Consider the following 23,117-nt stretch of genomic DNA (forward strand, 5'->3'; position numbering starts at 1 on the left):
CTTTTAACCATGCCCTCTCCTCTCTCTCTCCCTCTGACCACACCCTGTGACCCCGCCCTTTCCTCTCTCTTTCCCTATGACCACGCCCCCTCCTTCTCTCTCTCTCTCTCCCCTCCTGACAGCACCCTCCTTCTCCCCCTCTTCCCCTCTGACCGTGCCATCTCCTGTCTCTCTCTCCTTCCGTCTTACCACGCCCTCTCCTCTCTCTCTCTCCCTGTGACTGCGCCATTTACATCTCTCCCTTTCCCCCTGACCGCGCCATCACTCCCTCTCTCTCTCTCTGAAGGCGCCCTCTCCTTCTCTCATCCCCTTTGACTGCAGCCTCTCCTTCTCTCTCTCTCTCTCCCCCGAAATGTGTCCCCTTGTCCTCTCTCGCGACCACCCTTGGACTGAGCCCTCTCCTTCTCTCTCTCCATCTGACCGCGCCATCTCCTTCTCTCTCTCCATCTGACCGCGCCATCTCCTCGCTCCCTCACTCTGACCACACCTTCTTCTCTCTCTTTCCCTCTGAGCACAACCTCTCCTCTCTCCCCCTCATTGACCGCACCCTCTCCTCCCTCCCTCCCACTGACCGCGTGCAACCCCCTCTCACCTGACTGCACTCCCTCTTTCTCTCTCCCTCCCCCTGACCATGCCCACTCCTTCTTGCACTCTCCCCCTCTGACCACGCCTTCTTCTCTCTCTCTCTCTTTCCCTGACCACACACCCTCCTTCTCTCTCTCTCCCCTTCTGACCCTGCCATCTCCTCTCTCGTTCCCCCTCTAAGCACGCCCTCTCCTTCTCTCTCTCCCTCTGAGCCCACCCTCTCCTCTCTCTCCATGTGACCACAGCCTATACCTCTCTCTCCCCTCAGACCACGCCCTCTCCTCTCTCCCTCCCTCTGACCGCGCCCTCTCCTTCTCCCTTTCTCTCTGACTGCGCCCTCACTTTCTCGTTATCTCTCCCTCTGACCGCACGCTCTCCTTCTATCTCTCCCTCTGAACCCACCCTCTCCTCTCTCTCCATCTGACTGTGCCCTCTCCTTCTTTCTCCATGTGAACATGCCCTGTCCTTCTCTCCCTCAGACCACACCCTCTCCTCACACTCTCCCCCTGACGGCGCCTTCCCCTTCTCTCTCACACTCTCCCTCTGACTGCGCCCTCTCCTTCTCTCGCTCTTCCTCTGACCTCGCCTTCTCCTTCCCTCTCTCTCTCTCTCTCTCTCTCCCTCTGACCGCACCCTCTCCTTCTCTGTCTCACCCACGGACCGCACCCTCTCCTCTCTCTCCCTCTCCCTGCCTCTGACTGCGCCCTCTCCTCTCTCTCCCACTGACGGCGCCCTCTCCTCTTTCTCCAACTCTGACTGCACCGTCACCTTCTCTCTTTCTCTCCGTCTGACCGCACCCTCCACTTCTCAATCTCCCTTTGAGCCCACCCTCTCCTCCTCTCTCCCTCTGACCGCACCCTCTCCTTCTCTCTCCATGTGACCACGCCCTATCCTTCTCTCCCTCTCAGACCATGCCATCTCCTCACTCTCTCCCTCTGACTGCGCCTTCCCCTTCTCTCTCTCCACTTGTTCTTCCTCTGACTGCGCCTTCTCCTTCCCTCACTCTCTGTGACCAAGCCCTCTCATCTCTTTCTCTCCCTCTGACCGCACCCTCTCCTCTGTCTCCCCCAGTGACCACACCCTCTCTACTCTCTCTCACCCTCCCTAATTGCACACCCTCCTCTCTCTCCCTCCCTCCCTCCCTCTAAACGTACCCCCTCCTCCTCCTCTCTCTCCCCCTCTGAACGCGCCCCCTCCTCTCTCTCTCTCTCTCTGTGACCGTGCCCTCTCCTCACTCACACACTGACTGTGCCTACTCCTTCCCTCTCTCTCCCTCTGACCACGCCCTCTCCTTTTCTCGCTCCCTCTGACCACGCCCTCTCCTCCTCACTCTCTCCTGTCTCTCCCACTGACCGCACGCACTCCTCTCTCCCTCCTACTGACTGCACTCCCTCTCTCTCTCGCTTTCCCTCCCTCCCCCTCTCCCCCCCCCCCCCTCCCCCCTCCCCCCCACCCCTGACTGTGCCCCCTCCTCCCCCTTTCTCTCTCTCTCTGACTGCGCCCACTCCTTCTCTCTCCCTCTGAACACGCCTTCCCCTTCTCTCACATACTCTCGCTATGACTGCGCCCTCTCCTCTCGCACTCCCTCTGACTGCGCCGGCTCGTCTCTCTCCATGCAACCGTGCCCTCTCCTCTCTCTCTTTGCCTCTGTCCACGCCCTCTCCTTCCCTCTCTCCCTCTGACTACGCCCTCTCCCCCTCTGACCCTGCCCTCTCCTCTCCTCTCCACTTCTCCCTCTGACCACGCCCCCTTATCCTCTCTCTCCCCATCTGACCGTGCAATGTCCCCTCTCTCTTTCCCTCTGACCACACCCTCTCCTTCCCTCTCCATCTGACCGCGCCCTTCTCTCCCACTCTGACCGTGCCCTCTCCTCTCTCTCTCATCCCCTTTGACTGCAGCCTCTCCTCTCTCTCTCTTCCCACTGAATGTGCCCCCTCCTCATCTCTCTATACCACCCGTGGACCATAGCCTCTGCTCCTCTCTCTCTCCCTCTCACCGCATCCTCTCCTCCTCTCCCTCTCCTCTTTCTCTGTCTTCGTCTGACCGCACTCTCTGCTCCTCTATCTGTGTGACCGCAGCTTTCCTCTCTCTCCCCTCTGACTGCACCCTCTCCCCTCTCTCTCACAGTCCCTCTGACCATGCACGCTCCTTCTCTCTCTCTATTCTCCTCTGAACGCATTCCCTCCTTCTCTGTCTCTGCCAATCTGATCACGCTCCCTTTATCCTTCTCTCCCTCTGACCGTGCCCTCTCTCTCTTCCTCTGACTACACCCTCTCCTTCTCTCTCTCTCACCGTGCCACCCCTCTCCCTCACTGCGCAGAGGGAGGGCCATGAGGCGCGCAGAGATGGGGAGCGGGAGGAATTGCGCAGCAGTAGGGAGAGCATGTGCAGGGTGAAAGAGTGGTTCAGAAGGGTTCAGAAAGATTTACAAGTATGTTGCCAGGGTTGGAGAGTTTGAACTATAGGAAGACGGTGAATAGGCTGGGGCTATTTTCTCTGGAGCATCAGAGGCTGAAGGGTAACCCTATGGACGTTTGCAAAATCATGAAGGGCCTGGATAGGATGAATAGCCAAGGTCTTTTAACCAAGGGTAGGAAAGTCCAAAGCTCGAGGGCATAGGTTTAAGTTGAGAGGGGAAAAATTTACAAGGGTTCTGAGGGGCATCTTTTTCACGCAGAAGGTGGTGCATGTTTGCGATGAGCTGCCAGAAAAAGTGGTAGAGGCGAGTACAATTACAACCTTTAAAAGGCATCTGGATGGGACTAGATTTATCTAGGATATCTAGTCAGCATGGACAAGTTGGATTGAAAGGTCTGTTTCCATGCTGTACAACTCTATGACTCGAAGTCTACAGTGTCCAAGATTAAATAAGTTTATACCAAAAAGACAATCAATCATTTCAGTTTAGACACTTCTTAATACAGAAGGAAAAACAAGTCACTTCATAGCAATTAATGCTTTACTGTGTTGGGTAAAACAAGCTCTCTGTATTTTTGGTCTGAGAAACAGGTTTTACATATTTGCAAATTTAACAAAAAAATGGTCAAGTTTACCTTTCCGAACAATCTTTTCCAAAATATTGAAGTAGTTCTTCTGTGCAGCTCCACTTAAAGAGGTCAGCTGTGAATTTGCTATAAGCTGCAAAAGCTGAGTTTAAAAAAATGTTAACTTAGTTGGCACAAGTATCTTTTCTCATAGCACAATTTAGCAACACTGGCTATAAACAGTTCTTATTGCGAACGATGTGAATAACTGGATTCCATGTTAAGTACCACATTCTGGAAACACATCTAGTTTCTGAAAATGAACTCTTCCACAAGAAGCATTCAGAGACCAAGCAACATAAATAAGTCTGCACTGTTCATGCTATGTAAATCAATTCGAAAAACTCGGACTTCCATGGTTCCAAACAGCACGAACTATATCATAAATAAATGGAGTCTCTTTGCCGTGGAACTCAAAATTCTTCCAAACAGCATCAGGTGTTAAATGTTTGAGATGTCTCAGTTAAGTTAAATATGTCACACGAGGATAAATCCACCCAACTATAAAATTAAGCCCACTTCTCCGATGTAGCTTCTCATCAAAAATTATTACAAGCATCTGAAAATTAGAAAGTTACGAATAGAAATCAGCATATTCTAAACAGGAAAGAGCTCAATTTTGATTCATTTTGTTGTAGCAAAATAAAATGCACTCATAGTAAAAACATTTAAATGTTTTTACTATCAAAATTTCCATGGCAATGCAATCTTCTGATTAACAATCCAAGCAAACTTTGCAATTCAAAGTTGTATGATGAAATGCAAGTCAACATTTCAAGGTTATTGCATTTCTAGAGACAATAAAAGCTCAAAAATATCTGAGGGGGGAGTTGTAGGGAATACATGTATAATCTTTAAAAGAATGCAAAGTTCTAGGAAAACAACTTACTTTAACAACGTAGTTGAATCTTCTTATGTCTTGAATTGCACTTGAAAAATCTAAGCGGTTAAATGCTTCTCCTAGTGTACAATAACCATGTCTCTGCAAACAAAATAAAGCCACAACATTTAAAAGAGGGATAAAAATTAAAATGACAAAGATTACACAGTAAATTAACCTACTTCTCTGGTGCTTCCTTTATGGACATAGATCCACTTTTCCTGACAGAAGTCTGAAAAAAATAAAACGAAAAGCTTTTTACTAAAATATTCGACAGTTCATTAATAGGTAATGTGACATCAAGACATGCTAATAAAATGGCTGACACCTATTGTCGAGTACTTAGTGTATTAAGATTTTTAAAATCCAGTAGAAATTAAGATTACAAGATCAAAAGACTGATTGTGACTATTTTCATATCATTGCTTTTTAAATTTAGTCTGTAAAATATGCAAACCACAGCCTATCTTTTACTTGCAGCTGGCAGAAGAACGTATATATTCCAGCACGGGTTGGAACCCACTTTTAAATCTCAATGTAGTAACCCAACTGTTGAATCCCTGCTTCTCCTATCTACTCAACAGATTACCTATCACACAGAAGAATTTTTCTTACAAACGTCAAGGCCCACAACAAAACAAAATTGTGAATTTCTACACCCATCTAACAAGTTTCTTGCATCAGTTACAGCCAGGTCCAAGTCTTTCACTGACTTATGAAGTGAGGTGAACCATCAAAAATATCAGCTGCTGTAATCACACTTCTTTACAGCAAGAAAGAGTGATTTTCCATGGATATTTTAAACATTTTGAAGAGCCTTATGTGTGGCCGAGATGGGTTATTGAACTGCATTTAGCCCACCTTTAACACAAGATGGTATCTTGGTTAAACAAAGTTTAATTGCCACTGGCAATACCCATGACAAGGACAGTCACAGATCTGATCAGAAATTAGTGATTCCAAGCAGATAATTCAAAAAAAAGTTGCACATTCCTATTTTTCTGGCTGGCATTGCAATCAGTGACTTCTCCCAACAGCAGCCAATTGATACTGTTAAGTTTGCAACTGAACAGGTTAGGTAGCATGAAGGCTATCTGAACAGCACTATGTGAAAGGGGCAATGAACTACTTACAAAAGTTAATTTTAGATTATTCCAACTAATTGTTGATGCATTTGTGTTTTTAGAATTATATTTGTACAAAATTTCAAGAATCTACAGGGAGAGTTTGATTGTGCTTAACTACTTCTTTGGTAATCTTAAAGGCTTACGCTGAAAAAAAAATTGCCTTCCAGTCATTGTTGGATTGGGTGTCATCGTTTTGAAATTGAGCATGGCTGAGAATAACGAGAAACATCCACAGCAAAACCAGAATACCAGAAAACAGAAGATGTGAGATGGGGCTCTCTGGGGGGAAAAAAAAAAAAAAAAAAATCGGAGGATCTCCAGGGTGAACGTCTCTTAGTTAAGCTTCAGCAATGACCTACATACAAGACGCGTGCACCTCAATTTAAAAAAAAATTAGTGACTGAAATCTATCTACTGTTTTCATCACAATAGGATAATGTTGGAGATGGCAATGATTGAATTGCCCAAGGCTGTCAAGTCATTACAGCTCTTAACTGGTGGTGTGTCGGACTCCTTCCAGGTTGGTGCTAGATATATAAGCAATGCTTTTTAACTCAAACTATACTGATGTACAAAATAGATCAGAGGAGACTGTTAGAAACAGAAGCAGAAAGTAGAGCAAGAGACAAGTTTTCAAAGGCTTCCCTGTGGTGCAGGGTGTTATGTGCATACACGCAATACTTTGCACATGCTTCGCGACTTCAGTCATTTTCCTGAATGCATGTCATTGCACACCAGTCGCAAGATGCATCACACAGATGAATGGCAGTTGTCACTATTCCTTCATTCTAAGATATTCCTCTGTGCTAGCTGCAATGTATACAACATGACAAGACATGAAGAATACTGTGACAAGGTTTACTCATTCATGAAATAACCCCAGTGCAGAATCTATATACTTTAGATCCACACTTCAGACCTACAAATGAGAACACTACGGCCTCAGAAATGCTCTGTTCCTGAACAACTTGAAGAGCACAAGACAAGACAGTCAGTTGAGCAGCTATCAAGATCTGTGGCATGCATCTTTGACCATTACGAGCAAACAACCTTTGTAGCCATCTGTCAGACGAGAGCAGGAATTAGGAAATAGGAAATATGTGACACTAGACTGGTGGAACAAGAAGAGATAATAAATTCTAGCATCCTTTGCTGCCTCGCCTCTGTCAAATAACTCCTGAGCAATACCAGTTACCTTAAACACAACTTTCCATTCAGCAACTTCTAACCTTTCCTCTAACAACTGCATCATACTTCTTCAGAGGATACAAGAGAAGTTATCAGAAAGTGCACTGATGTATACTTAGAAATGAATTCAAGAGAATGAACACACCAAAAAAAAGGTTGCTTTTGTACATTATTGGAACATCAGATGAAGCAAAGCAACAGGGAAGAGGCACTTAAAAAAAGTGCTTTCCCAGTGGCAGGCAGGAAATAGCAAGGGCACTAACAACATTTGAATGGAGGGGGGCACAAATAGAAGACAGTCATTACAGGAAAAGGGACAAGAGGAAACATAGTTAGTAATAGTTATAGGGGTGAGTGGGGTGACAAAGGCAATGGCACATATCCAATCCCCAGAAATAGGGATATAAAAAGTCAAGGAAGCAAAGAGGCAAGAGATACAGCACGTGAAATTGTGAGCGTGAGTCATAGAGCTGTACAGTGTGGAAACAGACCCTTCATTCCAACTCGTCCATGCAGACCAGATATCCTAAACTAATCTAGTCCCATTTGCCAGCATCTGGCCCATATCCTTCTAAACCTTTCCTACTCATATACCCATCCAGATGCCTTTTACATGTTGTAATTGTACTAGCCTTCACCACTTCTTCTGGCAGTTCATTCCATAAAAACATCACCCTCTGCATGAAAACGTTGCCCTTTAGGTACCTTTTAAATCTTTCCCCTCTCACCTTAAACCTATGTCCTCAAGTTTTCAACTCCACTACCCTGGGGAAAAGACTTTGGCTATTCACCCTATCCATGCCCCTCATATTTTATAAACTTCTATAAAGGTCACCCCTCAGCCTCCGACACTCCAGGGAATATAGCCCCAGCCCATTCAGCCTCTCCCTATTGCTGAAACCCTCCAACCCTGGCAACATCCTTGTAAATCTTTTCCGAAACCATTCAAGTTTCACAACATCCTTCTATAGCAGGGAGACTGGAACTGAACACAGTATTCCAAAATTGGCCTAACAGATGTCTTGTAAAGTCGCAACATGACCTCCCAACTCCCTTACTCAATGCAATGACCAATAAGGGCAAGCATACCTAATGCCTTCTTTACTATCCTGTCTACCTGGGACTCCACTTTCAAGGAACTACAAATATGCATCCCAAGATCTCTCTGTCTGGCAACGCTCCCCTGGACCATACCATTAAGTGTCTAAGTCTTGCCTTTCCAAAATGCAGCACCTCACATTTATCTAAATTAAACTCCATCTGCTACTCCTCGGCCCGTCTGATTATGGTCCCGTTGTACTCTGATGAGACCTTCTTTACTGTCCACTACACCACCAAGTTTGGTCTCATCTGCAAACTTACTAACCATACCTCTTATGTTGACATCCAAATCATTTACATAAATGACAAAAAGCGGTGGACCCAGCACTGATCCTTGTGGCACACCACACATACAGAGTAAATTTTCTACTGGGAAAAAGAATAGGCAATACAGCCAATAACAAAAATCGACAAAATGAAGAGAGTGGGCCTGGATCAAAAAAAAACATTAGAAACAAAGGATGTTCCACACAATTGATGAAAATTGAACTTTTGGTGATGATTCTCCTGGTGTGTCCTTACAATGTCTCCTATGTCTCTTGACCCTCTCCTTTTGCTTCACACTAGCATCCCTTTTAACCTCTCCTATCACGTACATTCTCCAATCACTTCTTATTCTTTCTCTTCCCTCTGTATTGCATAAAACTGGTTACATCTAGCTTTTTTCAGTTCTGACAAAGGTTGAAAAACTTAACAGTCTCCCCCTCTCTAGGTACTGTCAGAATATTTTCTGCTTTTATGCCTTCATGTAACACTTCATACTCATATTAACAGACCCCTGCTGCTGAGTACAGCCAACGAACAGCATGGCGAGCACTTACTTGCCCCCTGGAATAATTTAAACCCAAAGGCAGCCTGAATTTGCCATGCTTCTAGCATTACAGTAAACAGATGGTAGTTAAATGCACAGCACAACTGTCCAATTTAACCCCACATGCTACTGCTTCTGTTATTAGCTTGACATTTTCTATTGTCAAAATTTCTCAAATGCTTCCCGAAAAAGGGAAAAGAAACCTCAAAATTGTTTGGGTGTGTGGATGATTATGAACATTATGGTTTTTGTTATGGATCTAGTAATAGCCTAGCAAATATTTACTACACATTACCAGGAGTGTATTCTTGTTTTACATGACTATGTTAAAAAAATGTTGCTAAATTAAGCTCATTCTTGGAGATGGGTGCTGTCCTCAGAGCATTCTGGAGGCAGACAGTTGGACATTTTATATTTTGAAGTAGAGGGTCCTTTAACAGGAACAAGCATTGAGCAATTACACTCCAGAATTTCCTCCCATACAAAAGAGATAATGTTTGAGTATCTCAAAACAGAAAACAGTTTTAATAACTTGCTATATGATGTATATTTCAACAGAAGAGGAGTTGGTGAGCTCAGTTGGCAGGACAGCTGGTTTGCAATGCAGAGTAATGATAACAGTGTGGTTTCAATTCAGGCACCGGCTGAGGTTACCATGAAGAACTCTCCTTCTCAACCTCTCCTCTCGCCCGAGGCAAGGTGACTCTCAGGTTAAACCACCACTAGCTATCTATCTGTAATGAGAGAGCAGCCCAATGGGCTGGTGGAACTATGGCGACTTTACTTGTACGTTTGCAAAAGTAATTTCGGTATTTTTTTGAAAAAGAAATCAGAAAAAGAAGAAATCCTGCAGTGAAGAAAGGTATTCTGTTTTCTATAGTCAGAATGGATGCGCATACATTTTTAAAACAAAAAAAAAAATCAGCGGTTTGGTACTGAATTAATCAAGCATTAATTCCAAACTATTCTGTAATGAATAATTTGATTAATATACCCAATTTACACACGGATAACCATTTGTAAGTTTAGACATAGCAAAAAGCTCCAATAATTTGGAGCTCCAAAGCTTGCAATGTTCACTGTTCTGTTCACTTCAAAATAAGTGGCTATTAAAAAACCTTACATTGAGTCTTCGTGTTGTTATTGAAGTGGTCTTTCTTCCTCTTTTTCACTATCACCTCACAATCTTCCCCAATAATTCTATTTTCCTGGCTCTCTTCCTGCAATCTATTGAAAAGAAAGAAGTTCAAAATATTTTATATAAATAATGTGATATAGTATAGATATGACTTTTTTTTTGCAAAAGTTTCATGTGAATAAATAATTTTAAGATCTGCTGTGTTAATAAGAACTTGTAAGGAAACTATATTCAAAGAGGGCTCCTAGCTCTTAAAGAATTACATATTATAGGGACACAAAGAATTAAAAAACTTATTTTATTCTATTGGTATTGCAGATTTTTCACTGGCAATTCTATAATTTGATATGCATGCACGCTATAGTTCCAATGATATTATACTCTGATAACGTCACAGTGAAATTGTCAAGTACAATGTAAACAATTAATACATTTTAAATGATATGCATAAAATATAGTAGCAAAGATTAGCTGTGGTGAATGCCCCATCTGGTTTATTATATGAATGATTACCAAGCAAAAATATTTAGATTTAATAATTATTTATTTTGGGGATTTCCTGTAGACACGCCTTTAGTAAGTAATCATGGACTGAAGTGGCATGCAATTATAACACGGATGTATGTGTGGTCCAGACAGATCCCAAACCATTTTGCTTTTCCTACGTAAAATAATTAACAAAAACAGGTTGGTATTCAGCAACATGCAGTCTGCTCCTCAGTTGAGGAAGGGTCACTCGACCCGAAACGTTAACTCTGATTTCTCTCCACATATACTGCAGGACCTGCTGAGTTTTTCCAGCAATTTTGTTTTTTTGATTTACAGCATCCGCAGTTCATTCAGTTTTTATTTGGTAGTCAGCAATGCTTTTATGTGCTTTACAACCCCAAGTGTATTCTATGTGCCAAAATGTATTCGCTTAAGTTTACATTGCAGCATTTACTCATGTGCGAACTCACACTGGCACTGACAAACACCTATTGAAAAAGAAGCCAAAAGTGAAGAACTGAGTTCTTCAAATCTAAGCAAATCAAATGTAAAGTAGGAAAAATAATTGCAGATCAATAGTAGCGATACAAGTAAGTACAAGGTATTACACAGTGGCAGAACAAACATAAAACAACAATCACAAATACTAGCAATAACTAATAGTGGAACAGAAGTGTGCGATTATTGATTCAGAACCTAGCACTGGAGTAACAATAAACAAAGCAATTAGGATACATAATGCCAAGACAGTTCAGCACAATTTAGAAAATGTGACGATTAATTATATTGTGTCCGAATCAGACTGCATGTCGAACTCTGTTCCATTTTATACCATCGTAAAAGCAAAACACTCAAGTAGTGCAGAGAAGGACCATGCAGCTAATTCCTGGCATTAAACGTTTCTGATCTTAGGACAGACTGGCAAAATTAAGAGTTTTTCATATTGAAAATAGGTAAAGATAGGACCCTAAAAAATATAAGCTATTCATTGACTAACCCACACAAACATAATGATCAATGCTTGGAAAAAAAAAGTACTGGGTAGGTTTGCAGAAAGCAACAACTGGACCTTTTCCTTTAATATCTGCTAAATAATGAAGGGTGAAACATGTGCAATTTACTTTGGATATGGTGGCATGAACGAGCTTTAACTGTATCACTTATGAATGGTACAACGTCTTATCAAAATTGCTGTACATGAAACAAATACCACTAGTTCAATGATAAATTTAACTTGTGTATATTTGACATTAAATACAAAAAGCAATGAATACAGCCTACTTGATAATGCAAAGTTCAAACAATTTAAAATGAGGTGATTTGAAATTAAGTCTTAAGCAAATATTCACATCTTTACACTTACAAAATTCAAATTAGGAAATCGGAATTAAGTAGCATAAATTAAGACAAGATGGAATTAATTTACACACATTCATGTGGTAGACTGATCCAAAGAATTTTCTCCTCACCATTCTATGGTGAAACGTACTACTACTCAGAGATGCTCTGATACTCTATTGATGCAATGACCAGAATCTGATCTTGACAAATGTGTAGATTTAGGTGATAAGAAGATTACCAAGGCTCTGATCTCTGGACTCTTATCAGATTATGTGCAGGAGGAGGACATCCAACCCTATTATGCATGTCAGCTCTGAAATAAGAGTCCAGAGCTGGTCATGCTTTCTCCACGGCCATGAAATTTTCTCTCCTGCCACCTAAACAAAAATGTAGGTACCCAGTTTTCTCTTGAAAGGGATTATCAACTGTTTTTGCCCTTCTTTTAGGCAGTGCATTCCACATCACAACTGGCATGAAAACATTCTTTATTATGCAGCATCATAGGAGCAGAGAGCCTCTCTGCTCCTATGATGCTGCTTGGCCTGCTGTGTTCATCCAGCCTTGCACCTTGTTGTCTCGGATTCTCCAGCATCTGCAGTTCCTACTATCTCTGATTCTTTATTATGCCTCTGGTTGTATATTCAATTACCTTGAATTAGTGCCCTCTGCTACAGTAACAGTTTCCCCTTAATGACGATCAGAATACCTTTCTCCACCACCCAAGACCTGTATTAAAATACCCCTCTAAATCTCTTGTAATCCACTGAAGGAAATCTCAGTTTATCTAGTTTTTCGATGTAATTGAAGTTCCTCATTGCTTCAAGGATGCTTGCAAGCATGATGTGAAGGTCCTGAACAGCAGAGTTTTGGGCACTATATTGACTGCCTGTCTCCAGCTATTTCACCAATAAGAAAAGAAATTTCTTAAAGTATGCAACAGCTTTTCATTCTGAAAACATGTGCCCAAGCCAGCAATTCTACTTCTGCTTTAGGTGCGTCCGCGTACTTGGAAAAAGTCTTTGAGAGGACTGCCACATTTGTGATTTGCCCTGCATGCACCTCAGACAGCAAATGTGAAAATTGGGCTTATTTTCTTGATAGCTATAAGTCACCCACATTTCATGTCCAGACAAAAAAAGTTTTGAGAACAGAATCCTCAAAACCTAGCATTTTGTCCTAAGTGATAGCTGGAAGGCTGCAGGGTCCCCAAGCTGAAAATGAGATGCTGTTCTTCCAATTGTGCTGAGCTTTGCTGGAGCACTGCAGCAAGCCCGAGACAGAAGTGTTTGCCAGGGAACAGGGTGATGTGTTGAAGTGGCGGGCAACTAGAAGTTCAGGGTCTTTTCTGTGGACAGAATGCAACTGTTCTGCGAAGCAGTCACCCAGTCTACACTTCGTTTCCCCAATGTATAGGACACTCATCTGCATTCAAGATGGCAGCAGAGTAGGACGCTCCAGTCGAAACTCCTCTGCTTGCCATTCCCTTTCCCTTTTCTTTCTATTTTTCTCCTCTTTGCAGCTTTTCTTTTCTTCCCCCCCCTCACCCCCACTTCTGCCCTACCTGGAGACTGGAGTCGAGAAGTGGAACAAGCCTGGGGCAGGGCAGGGCAAAGCGAGGAAAGCATGGGCCGGGTCCCACTGCAGGTCCAAGTCCTGTGGCAGGGCGAAGCAAGTGGGCCGGATCCTACGGTGAAGCGAACGCTGAATGGGGGCCGGCATATTGAGGCTGCATGGCCTCATGCTCTGGGGCTGACAGGCACAGACTGGAACTTAAGTACTTACTTATTACCATTCTGGACTTTTTCAACTGTTTCCATGCTAATCTATTTTCTTTTACACTATAATAACTTTTTTTTTAAAACGTGTACTAACTTTTCACTGTACTCATTCAAGCGCACGTGACAATAAAGGCTATTCTGTTCTATTGATGTTATTCCATGCACGTTTTGTGAAGCATCTGAAGGTGGTATCTGCTTTCCCTACGCGTGCAACAAGTTCTGCATTAAGAGTTAGATTATGTGTCATCATGGACACAAGGAAGCAAAATTTGCTATTCACCTAAAACAGGGTGTTATTCAGTACAATAAGAGATTTTGTTTTGCTTAATGCCAACAAGAGGGTTCATCTGATGAAGAGCAGTTATTAGATCACAGAACCCCTACAATGCGGAAGCAGGTTATTCAGCACGTCAAGTCTGCAATGACCCTCAGAAGAACATCCACTCAGACGACCCACACCCTACCTAACTTTAATCCCTTTAAGCCTGCAATTCCCATGACTGCATTATGGGCAATTTAGTATGGTCAATCCACCTAACTTTCACATTTTTGGACAGTGGGAGGAAACCGGAGCACCCGGAGAAAACCCACGCAGACAGGGTGAGAAAGTGCAAACTCCACACAGACAGTCGCCTGAGGGTGGAATCGAACCAGAGTCCCTGACGCTGCGAGGCAGCAGTGCTAACCACTGAACCACCATGCCACCTATTCATAGAGACATTTCTTTTGTCCAAGTAAAGGAAACGCTTCCAAAATTAACTTGCTCCAGGTAGGATTCAAATCTTGGGCAGGGTGTTAGTTACCAAGCATAGGTCCAGTAGCTTCAGCATGTTGTCTGTGGAGATGGTGTCGCTAGCGTCTTGTTGTTGTTTTAGTAGTGTTATCAGTGTTTCCCTTGCTAGTGATATGTCTATCGATATGAATAGGGCAGTAATGTGAAATGATACCATGGTCTCGTCGTCATCTATTCTTATGTCCTTGATGGAATTGAGGAACTCCTGGGCTGAATGGATTGAGTGGGGTGACTTGCTGATGAGGTGCTTTAACATCTTTTGTAACTCCTTGGCTAATCTATGCGATGGCGTGCCTGGCAGGGAGACTATGGGTCTGAGGGGTACTTCCAGTTTGTGTTCTTTCGGGAGGCCGTAGAATCGGGGGGTGTTAATTCCTTCAGGTTTCATTCTTAAGAAGTCTGTTTTGTTGATTTGTCCGGTCTGTTTGAGACTCTTTAGTGTGTTGAGAATCTTGTTGCCCAGTTGTGGTGTCGGGTCTGTCTGCACTTGCTGGTATGTGTTTTCATCGGCTAGTAGTGCATGTGCCTTGGAGAGATAGTCCCATCCTGAAGGAACTAACACCTCCCGATTCTACGGCCTCCCGAAAGTACACAAACTGGACACAGGAACACAGGAACTGAACACAGGACAAATGGGGAATTCCTAACAAAGGTACACAGGAAAGCCACACACGCTGACCAAGTACTGAATTTCAACAGCAACCACCCTAACACACAAATGACGTTGCGTGAGAACATTATTTAAACAGGCAACAACACACTGCAGCAGCACAGAGCTACACCAAGAAGAAGAGGAGTACCTCTTCCAAGTATTCAAAGACAAAGGATACCCAAAAAACTGGGTCAGAAGATGCCTATCACACGCACGACAACAGGAAGATACTTCACGCCCGGACACACTCACCACGCTACCTTATATCAGGAACACATCTGAGCTGACCACAAGACTCCTACGACCACTGGGCATCAGAGTAGCACACAAAAACCCACATCAACCCTACGCCAACTGCTCACCCGGACCAAAGACACACTATCCACTATGGACAGGACCAATGTCATACGCAAGATTCCCTGCAAAGACTGCAACAAACGCTACATTGGACAAACAGGAAGAAAGCTAACCACAAGAGTACATGAACATCAAACAGTAACAAAAAGACACAACCAACGTTCACTCATCTCCATCCTCATGGATAAGGAAAACCACCAATTTGATTGGAAAACACCAAGATCCTGGGACAGGCAAAGCAGAGATAAGCACGGGAATTCCTCGAAGCCTGGTACTCCACAAAGCAAGCCAAGAATATACACATAGAGCTAGATCCCACATAAACTCCTTTGCGAAGGAAAACTGGAAGTGAGGTAATCCAGCTCAACAGGCACCAGATTTTAATTAAAAGATGGGGAAACACAACAGCGCTTTCATCAGAGGCTGCACTGATCATGTTACCCAGCAGGGTAATGAAACATCTGCAGAACAACGAACCAGCTCAGCGAGCCAACCAATCACAACATCCACAACCCAAGCTACAAATCTACTCTGCAACTCCTAATTTCCAAAATGTCTTCATTAGGGAATGGAATTGCAAGACCCAGCCAATATCGACCAAAATTCTCAAGTCTTCCTGGAACAACATGTGCAATCAACGTATGTTGAAGAATTTCTTGTGGTTTAACTTTAATGGTTCAGTGATATGTCAGTAAAGAAATTATGTTCATCAGAACACAACAATGAATACTGAGAGAAAACTGTACTAAATGAACATTGTCCAAGAAGTCAAACTCATATCCTTATAACAAAGGCAAGCCCCACTTAACAGTCGGTCAGATGCAATGTTCCATTGGAGTTCTCACCAATACTGATGTAACAGTAACGAGAAGTAGCTATTAATGAACAACTACAAAAAGAAGTTTGTTTGTCTTTTGTGTATACTCTCCTTGGATAGAGTGTCAACCATAAGAAATTCCTCCAAGCCCTAAAAAGGAAAGCCCAACTTCCCTTTTGGAAATGTAGAAGCACTAACCACAAACTTACACCCTGCAATCACTTTTTAGCTTTTGAAGTTTTTGAAAACTATTGAGACAATATACTAAAAAGACAGTTTTAAAACTTCAGTTCAGCTTTTTTGTTAATTCAAATATTTGGCATTTGCACTTCTAAAATAAATAGCTTGTGTCTAATGTGGTTTAAAGGACATCCAAAGATAGAATCTTACAGTAGTTCAATTGTTTAGGAAAAGCTTGTTTTAAACTTGCACTAGAGAGTAAATTTTTCATGTCCGTTTTAAAAAAAAATTGTTTGTAGGATGCAGGCATTACTGGCAAGGCCAGTATTTACTTTCCATCTCCAAATGCCCTTGGACATTGCAGGTGGTGAGTTTGTTGCTGACTACGTAGTGTCATTACAGTCACAGCACTGTTAGGTATGGTGTTTCAGGATTTTGATTCAGAAATGAGGGAGGATTGAAAAAACATTTCCAAACCTGGGTGATGGGACTTGGAAGGGATATTGCATGTGATGGATTTTGTCCACTTAGGTAGTAGACACTGTGGGTTTGAACATACTGTCAAAAGAGCCTTGCTGAAATTATTGCATTGGAGTCACAGATGGTATATGCTGCAGCCATGATGTACTGGTAGAAGAACAAATTAACATTTAAATGGTGCTGGATTGAGTGGCAATTGAGTGAGATTCTCCTTCTGGCATGGTTTGAAACTTCTCAAGTGTTAACTTAGCCAAAAAGTTAGGTTTCTGATCAATGATGACCAACACACATTGATGTGGATGATGTAGAGACTCTTGCTGGAGATTGTTATTCCCTGGCACTTGTTTATTTCTTTGAATTATATACTGTCTGTCTAACAGGAGTCTCTAACTACTAACCTTGATAATCAGGAGGGAAAGGGAAGTCTTGAGACATAACATCATTTCTCTCATTCTGGATTTTGCAAAGAGGGCAAAAGAGTAATTGGTAATACTATTGCAATTAGTTGCACTTTGAACATAAATAGATATTTCTTTTAAATCATAGCAAATCATATCCAATTCAATTTGATTCCTTAAGTGGATGGTAAGCAAAATGATAAAATAAAATCCATCACTGTTATAGTGAAAATAGCACTTGTGACATTGCAAGTAATCAGGCCCTTGGTTTCTTGCACTGTGGTTGCAAGACAAACCAACCTTGCAGACAACAATGCACAATACCAAAACCAGGAATTAGGTACTTATATTTCAAAATAATAAACTGCCAAGTACCTATTCCACATTCTTATCTTGATAAACAAATGAAATTTCTGAAACTATTGTGACAGCTCAGCATCATTACCAAATATGGAATATTTCTCTCAATGCTCAAATCTGCAGGTAAACAATAAAATGAAATTTATAATGGACTACAAAATCTCACATGGTTAACTGTCCAAGTTTCTATTGCTTGTTTCCATCAGTTGTGTTCTATTTTGAAAACAATAGCCATTTGCTTCAAAATAATAACTAGTTTTTGACATGTGACCATATTACAAAAGCAGGTCACTAAAAACTGACTCACAGTAAATGAAAATGCAGGTTTTAAAATAGCTACACTCTCTTCTGAAAGTCAACACATAGCCAATGGTGGTCATTTCTATTTCAAAGAACACTGATCCTGTACTAGGGCCACCAGTACGTACCCAGAACTCCCAACACCCTTTAGTTTGCATATTTTAGGCCCATGGATGGTAACTTTAACCAGATTCCACAGAAAACCAAAGATCCTCAGCCAACTTGTGACCAATGCATCAACCAACATCCCCTGCCGCCACCATTAACAACACTTGCTCCTACAGATCAAGAATCAGTGTATGTGAGAAATTCAGCTAGAATCTTAGGAGTAGCTCTTTTCCAGTCAAACAGGAGCTGCAAGCTTGAGACTACACATATATGCACTTGATGCAGCAATTCCACTGTAAGAGTACAAGAGATATTCACAAAGTGGCTCAGTAATCTTCAGTGCCACAGTGCTACTGGACCATGTAATATTTCCCATCACAAATGCCACTGGTGCTAGAACGGATTTCCATATATAGCTTTCTCTGAGAATGTTCCGTACTGCAGCCTCCCCTATCCACAAAATCCATCAGTTACTGTCCGGATTCATCAGTCGCTGGCCCTTGGTACAACCTGTATCATTAACAAGACAGACCACTGGCTAGCAGTGGTGGTAAACAGTTGGAATGGAGTGGCTCTGGGAATTTACATAAGAGTCTGGATCCCATGAAGTCTCACAACATCAGGTTAAACAGAGGCAAGGAAACCCCCTGCTCATCATTACAATGTTCTGCCAATGAATCTTGAATTATGCGCCACTTGGCAGAAGCATTGCAAAAGAAAACACCAAGATCTCAACATCTGTAACTGAAAGCAATTCAGTAGCACCTCCATCAAAAGTGCTGACCAAACTCTAACAGACATAGGCGCATGAGATGGCGAACGAGGGGAAATCTGGCTTCACGTCAACCTCAACAACTTAACTTGTTCCAGAGACCAGTGTCTGCGAGATATCTGCTGACGTGTTGACGACCACACAGTCCTTGTAAGGACCAAGCCCCAAGTTCTTCATTAATGAGGGGACCCCTCACCATTCTGCCCACTATTATGTCGAACCTGTTAAAGATGCAGGACAGCTCTACCAAGGATGCAGCTTTGTATCAAAAGTGCAACACCAAAGTTTTTGGAGATTTCTCTGTTGTCTCCTTTAAGTGCTACAAAAAAATCAAATTCTACGAGCTCTCAAGTTGGTACCGTGTCTCTGTTGACAACTGTGAGTAGTTACAGCGAAAGTTAAGACATGCACCATGATGGTAAGCTGATTATCCAGATCAGCTCTTAAAATCACATCGTACACTCCTCACCCTGCCCAAGGGCCATAGGAAGCTGGAAACATCACCAGTTTGAGGATTACAAGCATAGACCAGGACACAGCAATAAGCCATAATTCCAAAGAAGGCGAAAATCAAACCAAACAGAGGGAAAAACAGAAGAGGAATTCAAAACAAAATAAAAATGACAAAAACAAAAGACATGGAAGCATTTATTTACAGAAGCACAACTTTAAGCTAACGCCCCTGGTGTTGCGGGGTAAAGAATGTTTACCACCACTGTTTACGGAAGGAGGGTCAATCCACCGTTTGCTGAACACTCACTGTCCGATCTCCAGTTGGCGCCGGTTGCTGCTGCTCTCGCTCTCCTCCTCCTCGTCGTCATCGTCGTCTCGGTAAAACTCGAAGCGTTTCCAGCCGTCCTCGGATTTCACCCAGTACCCTCCCGGAGATCGCCAGTCCTGCCCTAAGAACGGCATCTTTCCTTTCGCTGGAGGCACCTCCTGTTGCCTCCTCCTTTCCAAACCCCCTCCCACTCCACTTCAGGATGAACTGGGTATCTACATGTACCCACTGTCCCTCGCGCCGCGGCCGTTACTCGGCGGTTGCGATTAGAACGCGCGGACAAACACAACTCGCGACACCTGTGTTTACAAACAGCGGACAGGCCCCGCCCCTCCTGGGCCTTCATTGACGGATGTGCAAAGGCCATCCTCTCCGAGCCGGAAGTCTAGGCTTACCCCGCCCCCCTGCCGTACTCTTGCCAATCAACAATGCCATTGTCTTACCCACCGCACCGCCACGCCTCCCATTCTCGGGTCTCACTGGTGGAGGTAACAGTCAATCATCGAGAAGGCCCAAAGCTGCATTGTTCGGCGCGGCTTGGACAGATGTTGGAGGATCGCAATGAGGCACTCTTCTATGTGTGATGACGTTTCGGGTCTGGACCCTTCTTCCTGTAAAAACCCTATTCCAATCCCTCAGTTCCTCCATCTCCTTCGCATCTATCCTGATGATGCCAGCTTCGATAAGGGGACCTCTCAAATGTCCACCTTCTTCCTTAACTGAGGATTCCTCAGCAGTGTAGTTGACAGCGCTCTCAGCTGAATCCGACCCATTTCCCATACGGCAGCCCTCACCCCCTGTTTTCCCTCCCACAACAAGGATACTCTTTGTCCTCACCTACCATCCCATCATCAACCACATCCAAAGGATCATTCGCCGCCATTTCCGTCACCTCCAGCGGGATGTCACCACTAGACATGAAATCCCCTCCCCTCCTCTATCAGTCTTCTGCAAGAACCGTTCCCTCTGGGACACCTTGGTCCACTTTCACTTTACGCCCACACATCCCACAGCCCCACGGCACCTTCCCTTGCAACCGCAGAAAAAGAGTAACACCTACCTGTTCACTTCTTTCATCCTCAGTATCAAAGGTCCCAAAGATACTTTGCTTCACCTGCCCCTCACTCAATCTAGTCCACTGCATTCGCTGCTCACAATGTGGTTTCCTCGACATTGGGGAAACGAAATATAGACTAGGTGACCATTTCACAGAACACCTACGTTCTGTCTGCAAAAAATACCCTGAGCTTCCAGTTGCCTGCCATTTCCAACATACTACCGTGTTCTCTGGCCAACATCTCTGTCTCAGGCTTGCTGCAGTGACCCAGCGCAGCTCAGTGCAAGCTGGAAGAAGAGCACCTCATTTTCTGCTGGGGAATTCTACAGCTTTCTGGACTCCATATCGAGTTCAACAATTTTAGGGCTTGAGGCACCTTCTCCCATGTCCTTACCTCAACCCCCAAACACCAGGGTTGTTATCACTTGGTGTGCTATTAATACAATTCACTGATTGTCCCCATTAGTAGCTATTCATTCTTCCAGGCTGATTGTTATCCACTCTTTTGTCTGTTCTTCTCTCTGTTTGTGCTCTATCTCCACCTATCGTTTACCCCTTACCCCTCTCCCCACCTTCTGCATTAAAAAGTTTTTTCCTCGCTACCATCAGTTCTGAGGAAGGGTCACTGGACCCAAAACATTAACTCTGATTTCTCGCCACAGCTGCTGCCAGACCTGCTGAGCTTTTCCACAATTTCTGTTTTTGTATCTGATTTCTTTTGTTTTCTATTTTAGTTTTTATTATATGAACTGTGTTTAACTAAGATGCGGTGAGAGATCTCTCTCAGCCTCATGGAGAGAAACTCTCCATGAAACTCCCAACAAAACTGACACAGTCAGAAAACAAAATATTCAACCCTTGGTCTATTAGTTGCCTTAGACCATTTTATCATTCTTTTGAATATAGATACTTTACTTCTTATTTTCAACCCATTGCTACCTCTACTCGTCTATTATTGATTTTTATTTATTTATTTATTTATTGTCATGTGTATTTTGTTACAAAATGCAGTGAAAAGTGTTGTCTAGTGTTGCCACTCTCTGGTGCCATTTGAAAACATAAAAACGAACCAAAACATAGAATACAAAGGCAGAAAAGTTTTTTTTTAAAAAAACTAATGAAAAGGAATTATAAATTATAGAATTATAAAATCATAGAGTGTTTGCAGCACAGAAGAAAACTGTTTAGCCTATTCTGTTTGTGCTGGCTACCTGCAAAACGAATACACCCAGTGCCAGTCTCCACCTTTATTCTGTAGTGTTGCAATTTTTTCCTCTTCCATTATCTGTTGACATCTTCATAATTGTTAGCACCTCATAAATTTTCTTCTTTTGCCAATTTGAGAAGAATAGTGTCAACTTGTGATTTATTTGTTTTGACCTGTTTTTGTTTGTGTCAGCCTTCTGTATCATTTTTATTAAAGTAATTGATCTTGCTTTGGTTATATTCGTTCATGGACAGTATGTTGCCTGTGCTTTATTTCAAAATACTTGAAGAAAATAATTGTTTAGAATATTGACTGTTTTTGTGTATATAATAATTTTTAATATGTCTTTATTATCTTTCTTTGATTGCTCTCATATTGTTATAACACTCAAATAATTCTTACTGTCATGTTTAACTGCTGTGCTTTTTCTACATTTTTCTCTTCACTCTGTTCAAATATTCTTAAAACATTAATTTCATGGCATCCTTTCCTTTTTCCTGGTAAATATTGACTGAAAGCAATTTGGAAAGATTTAGGCCAATTTTAGTGTGGCATTTGGCTCCTCACCCATTATGAGGAGGGGAACCTGACTCTGACCACCCTAAGCGACTGACTGACCATGTCTAAGTCCCTGGACTGGTACTGGAGTGCCATTGATTTACTGAGCTAGGACCATCTGACTGATGGCTTGACTGAGGATTGCTAACAACAACAAGCTTCCTGGGTTTGTCTCTGTGCTAAACAGCAAGACAGTACAGCATCACTGTGAGCCTGGAATTTCTGGCTTATGTGAGGAAATACTAAGAGAGCAGTTAATAACAAGCAATAGTCCCCTTTAATGCACAATTTGCTGCTTCCTAGCTAGAATCTTACACAGACACTCAAAGCATAGCTAAAAGATGAATCGAGTTGTTCCTGACATCAATACAGGCCTTGCACTTACTGTATGATTCTGCCACATTTCTCACCACAGCCCACCATTCAGGCCCCTGTAAGATTCCACTCTTTGATTATTTGGAGAATATAAAATTGGAATTTGGAGAAGGAGATGCAAATGAAGTCAATGGCTTTGTCCAAGTTTAGATTTAATACCATCCTATATTATCATGTCATACCCACTTATTAATCCATTAGGTGGTATTACATGAACAAAAACAAAGTTGCTGGAAAAGCTCAGCAGGCCTGCCAGCATCTGTGAAGGAGAAAACAGTGTTAACGTTTTGTGTCCGGTGACCCTTCCTCAGCATCCACAGTTCTTTCGGTTTTTATGTAGTATTACATTATGTTTAATATTTTGTGCTGCAAGCTCCCTTTGAGAGTATCCTTTACAACCATTAGAACATTTCTAAAATGAACATCAGTCAGCACTGAGT

General features: G+C 42.8%; 1 protein-coding gene across 10 annotated transcripts in view; it reads right to left on the reverse strand.

Moving 5' to 3' along the window:
- fbxo25 (F-box protein 25) overlaps window positions 1–19,823 on the reverse strand; it is a 184,702-nt gene extending 164,879 nt beyond the window's left edge. For 9 of the 10 annotated variants that reach the window (XR_007262051.1, XR_007262050.1, XR_007262052.1 and 6 more), the window contains exons 1-5: window positions 19,460–19,814; window positions 9,860–9,963; window positions 4,692–4,741; window positions 4,519–4,611; window positions 3,639–3,732 (exon numbers count right to left, since the gene is read on the reverse strand). Coding sequence is in view for 5 of the 10 variants with exons in the window: in XM_048596462.1 (XP_048452419.1) it covers window positions 3,639–3,732; window positions 4,519–4,611; window positions 4,692–4,741; window positions 9,860–9,963; window positions 19,460–19,614 (496 nt within the window). In the remaining 5 variants the exon portion in view is untranslated. Of the gene's footprint in view, window positions 1–3,638; window positions 3,733–4,518; window positions 4,612–4,691; window positions 4,742–9,859; window positions 9,964–19,459 lie in introns of all 10 variants that reach the window. The other variant, XM_048596461.1, reaches the window with a different exon arrangement.
- Window positions 19,824–23,117: the final 3,294 nt, after the last annotated feature.

The sequence above is a fragment of the Rhincodon typus genome, chromosome 5, assembly GCF_021869965.1.
Source record: "Rhincodon typus isolate 14 chromosome 5, sRhiTyp1.1, whole genome shotgun sequence".
NCBI lineage: Eukaryota > Metazoa > Chordata > Chondrichthyes > Orectolobiformes > Rhincodontidae > Rhincodon > Rhincodon typus.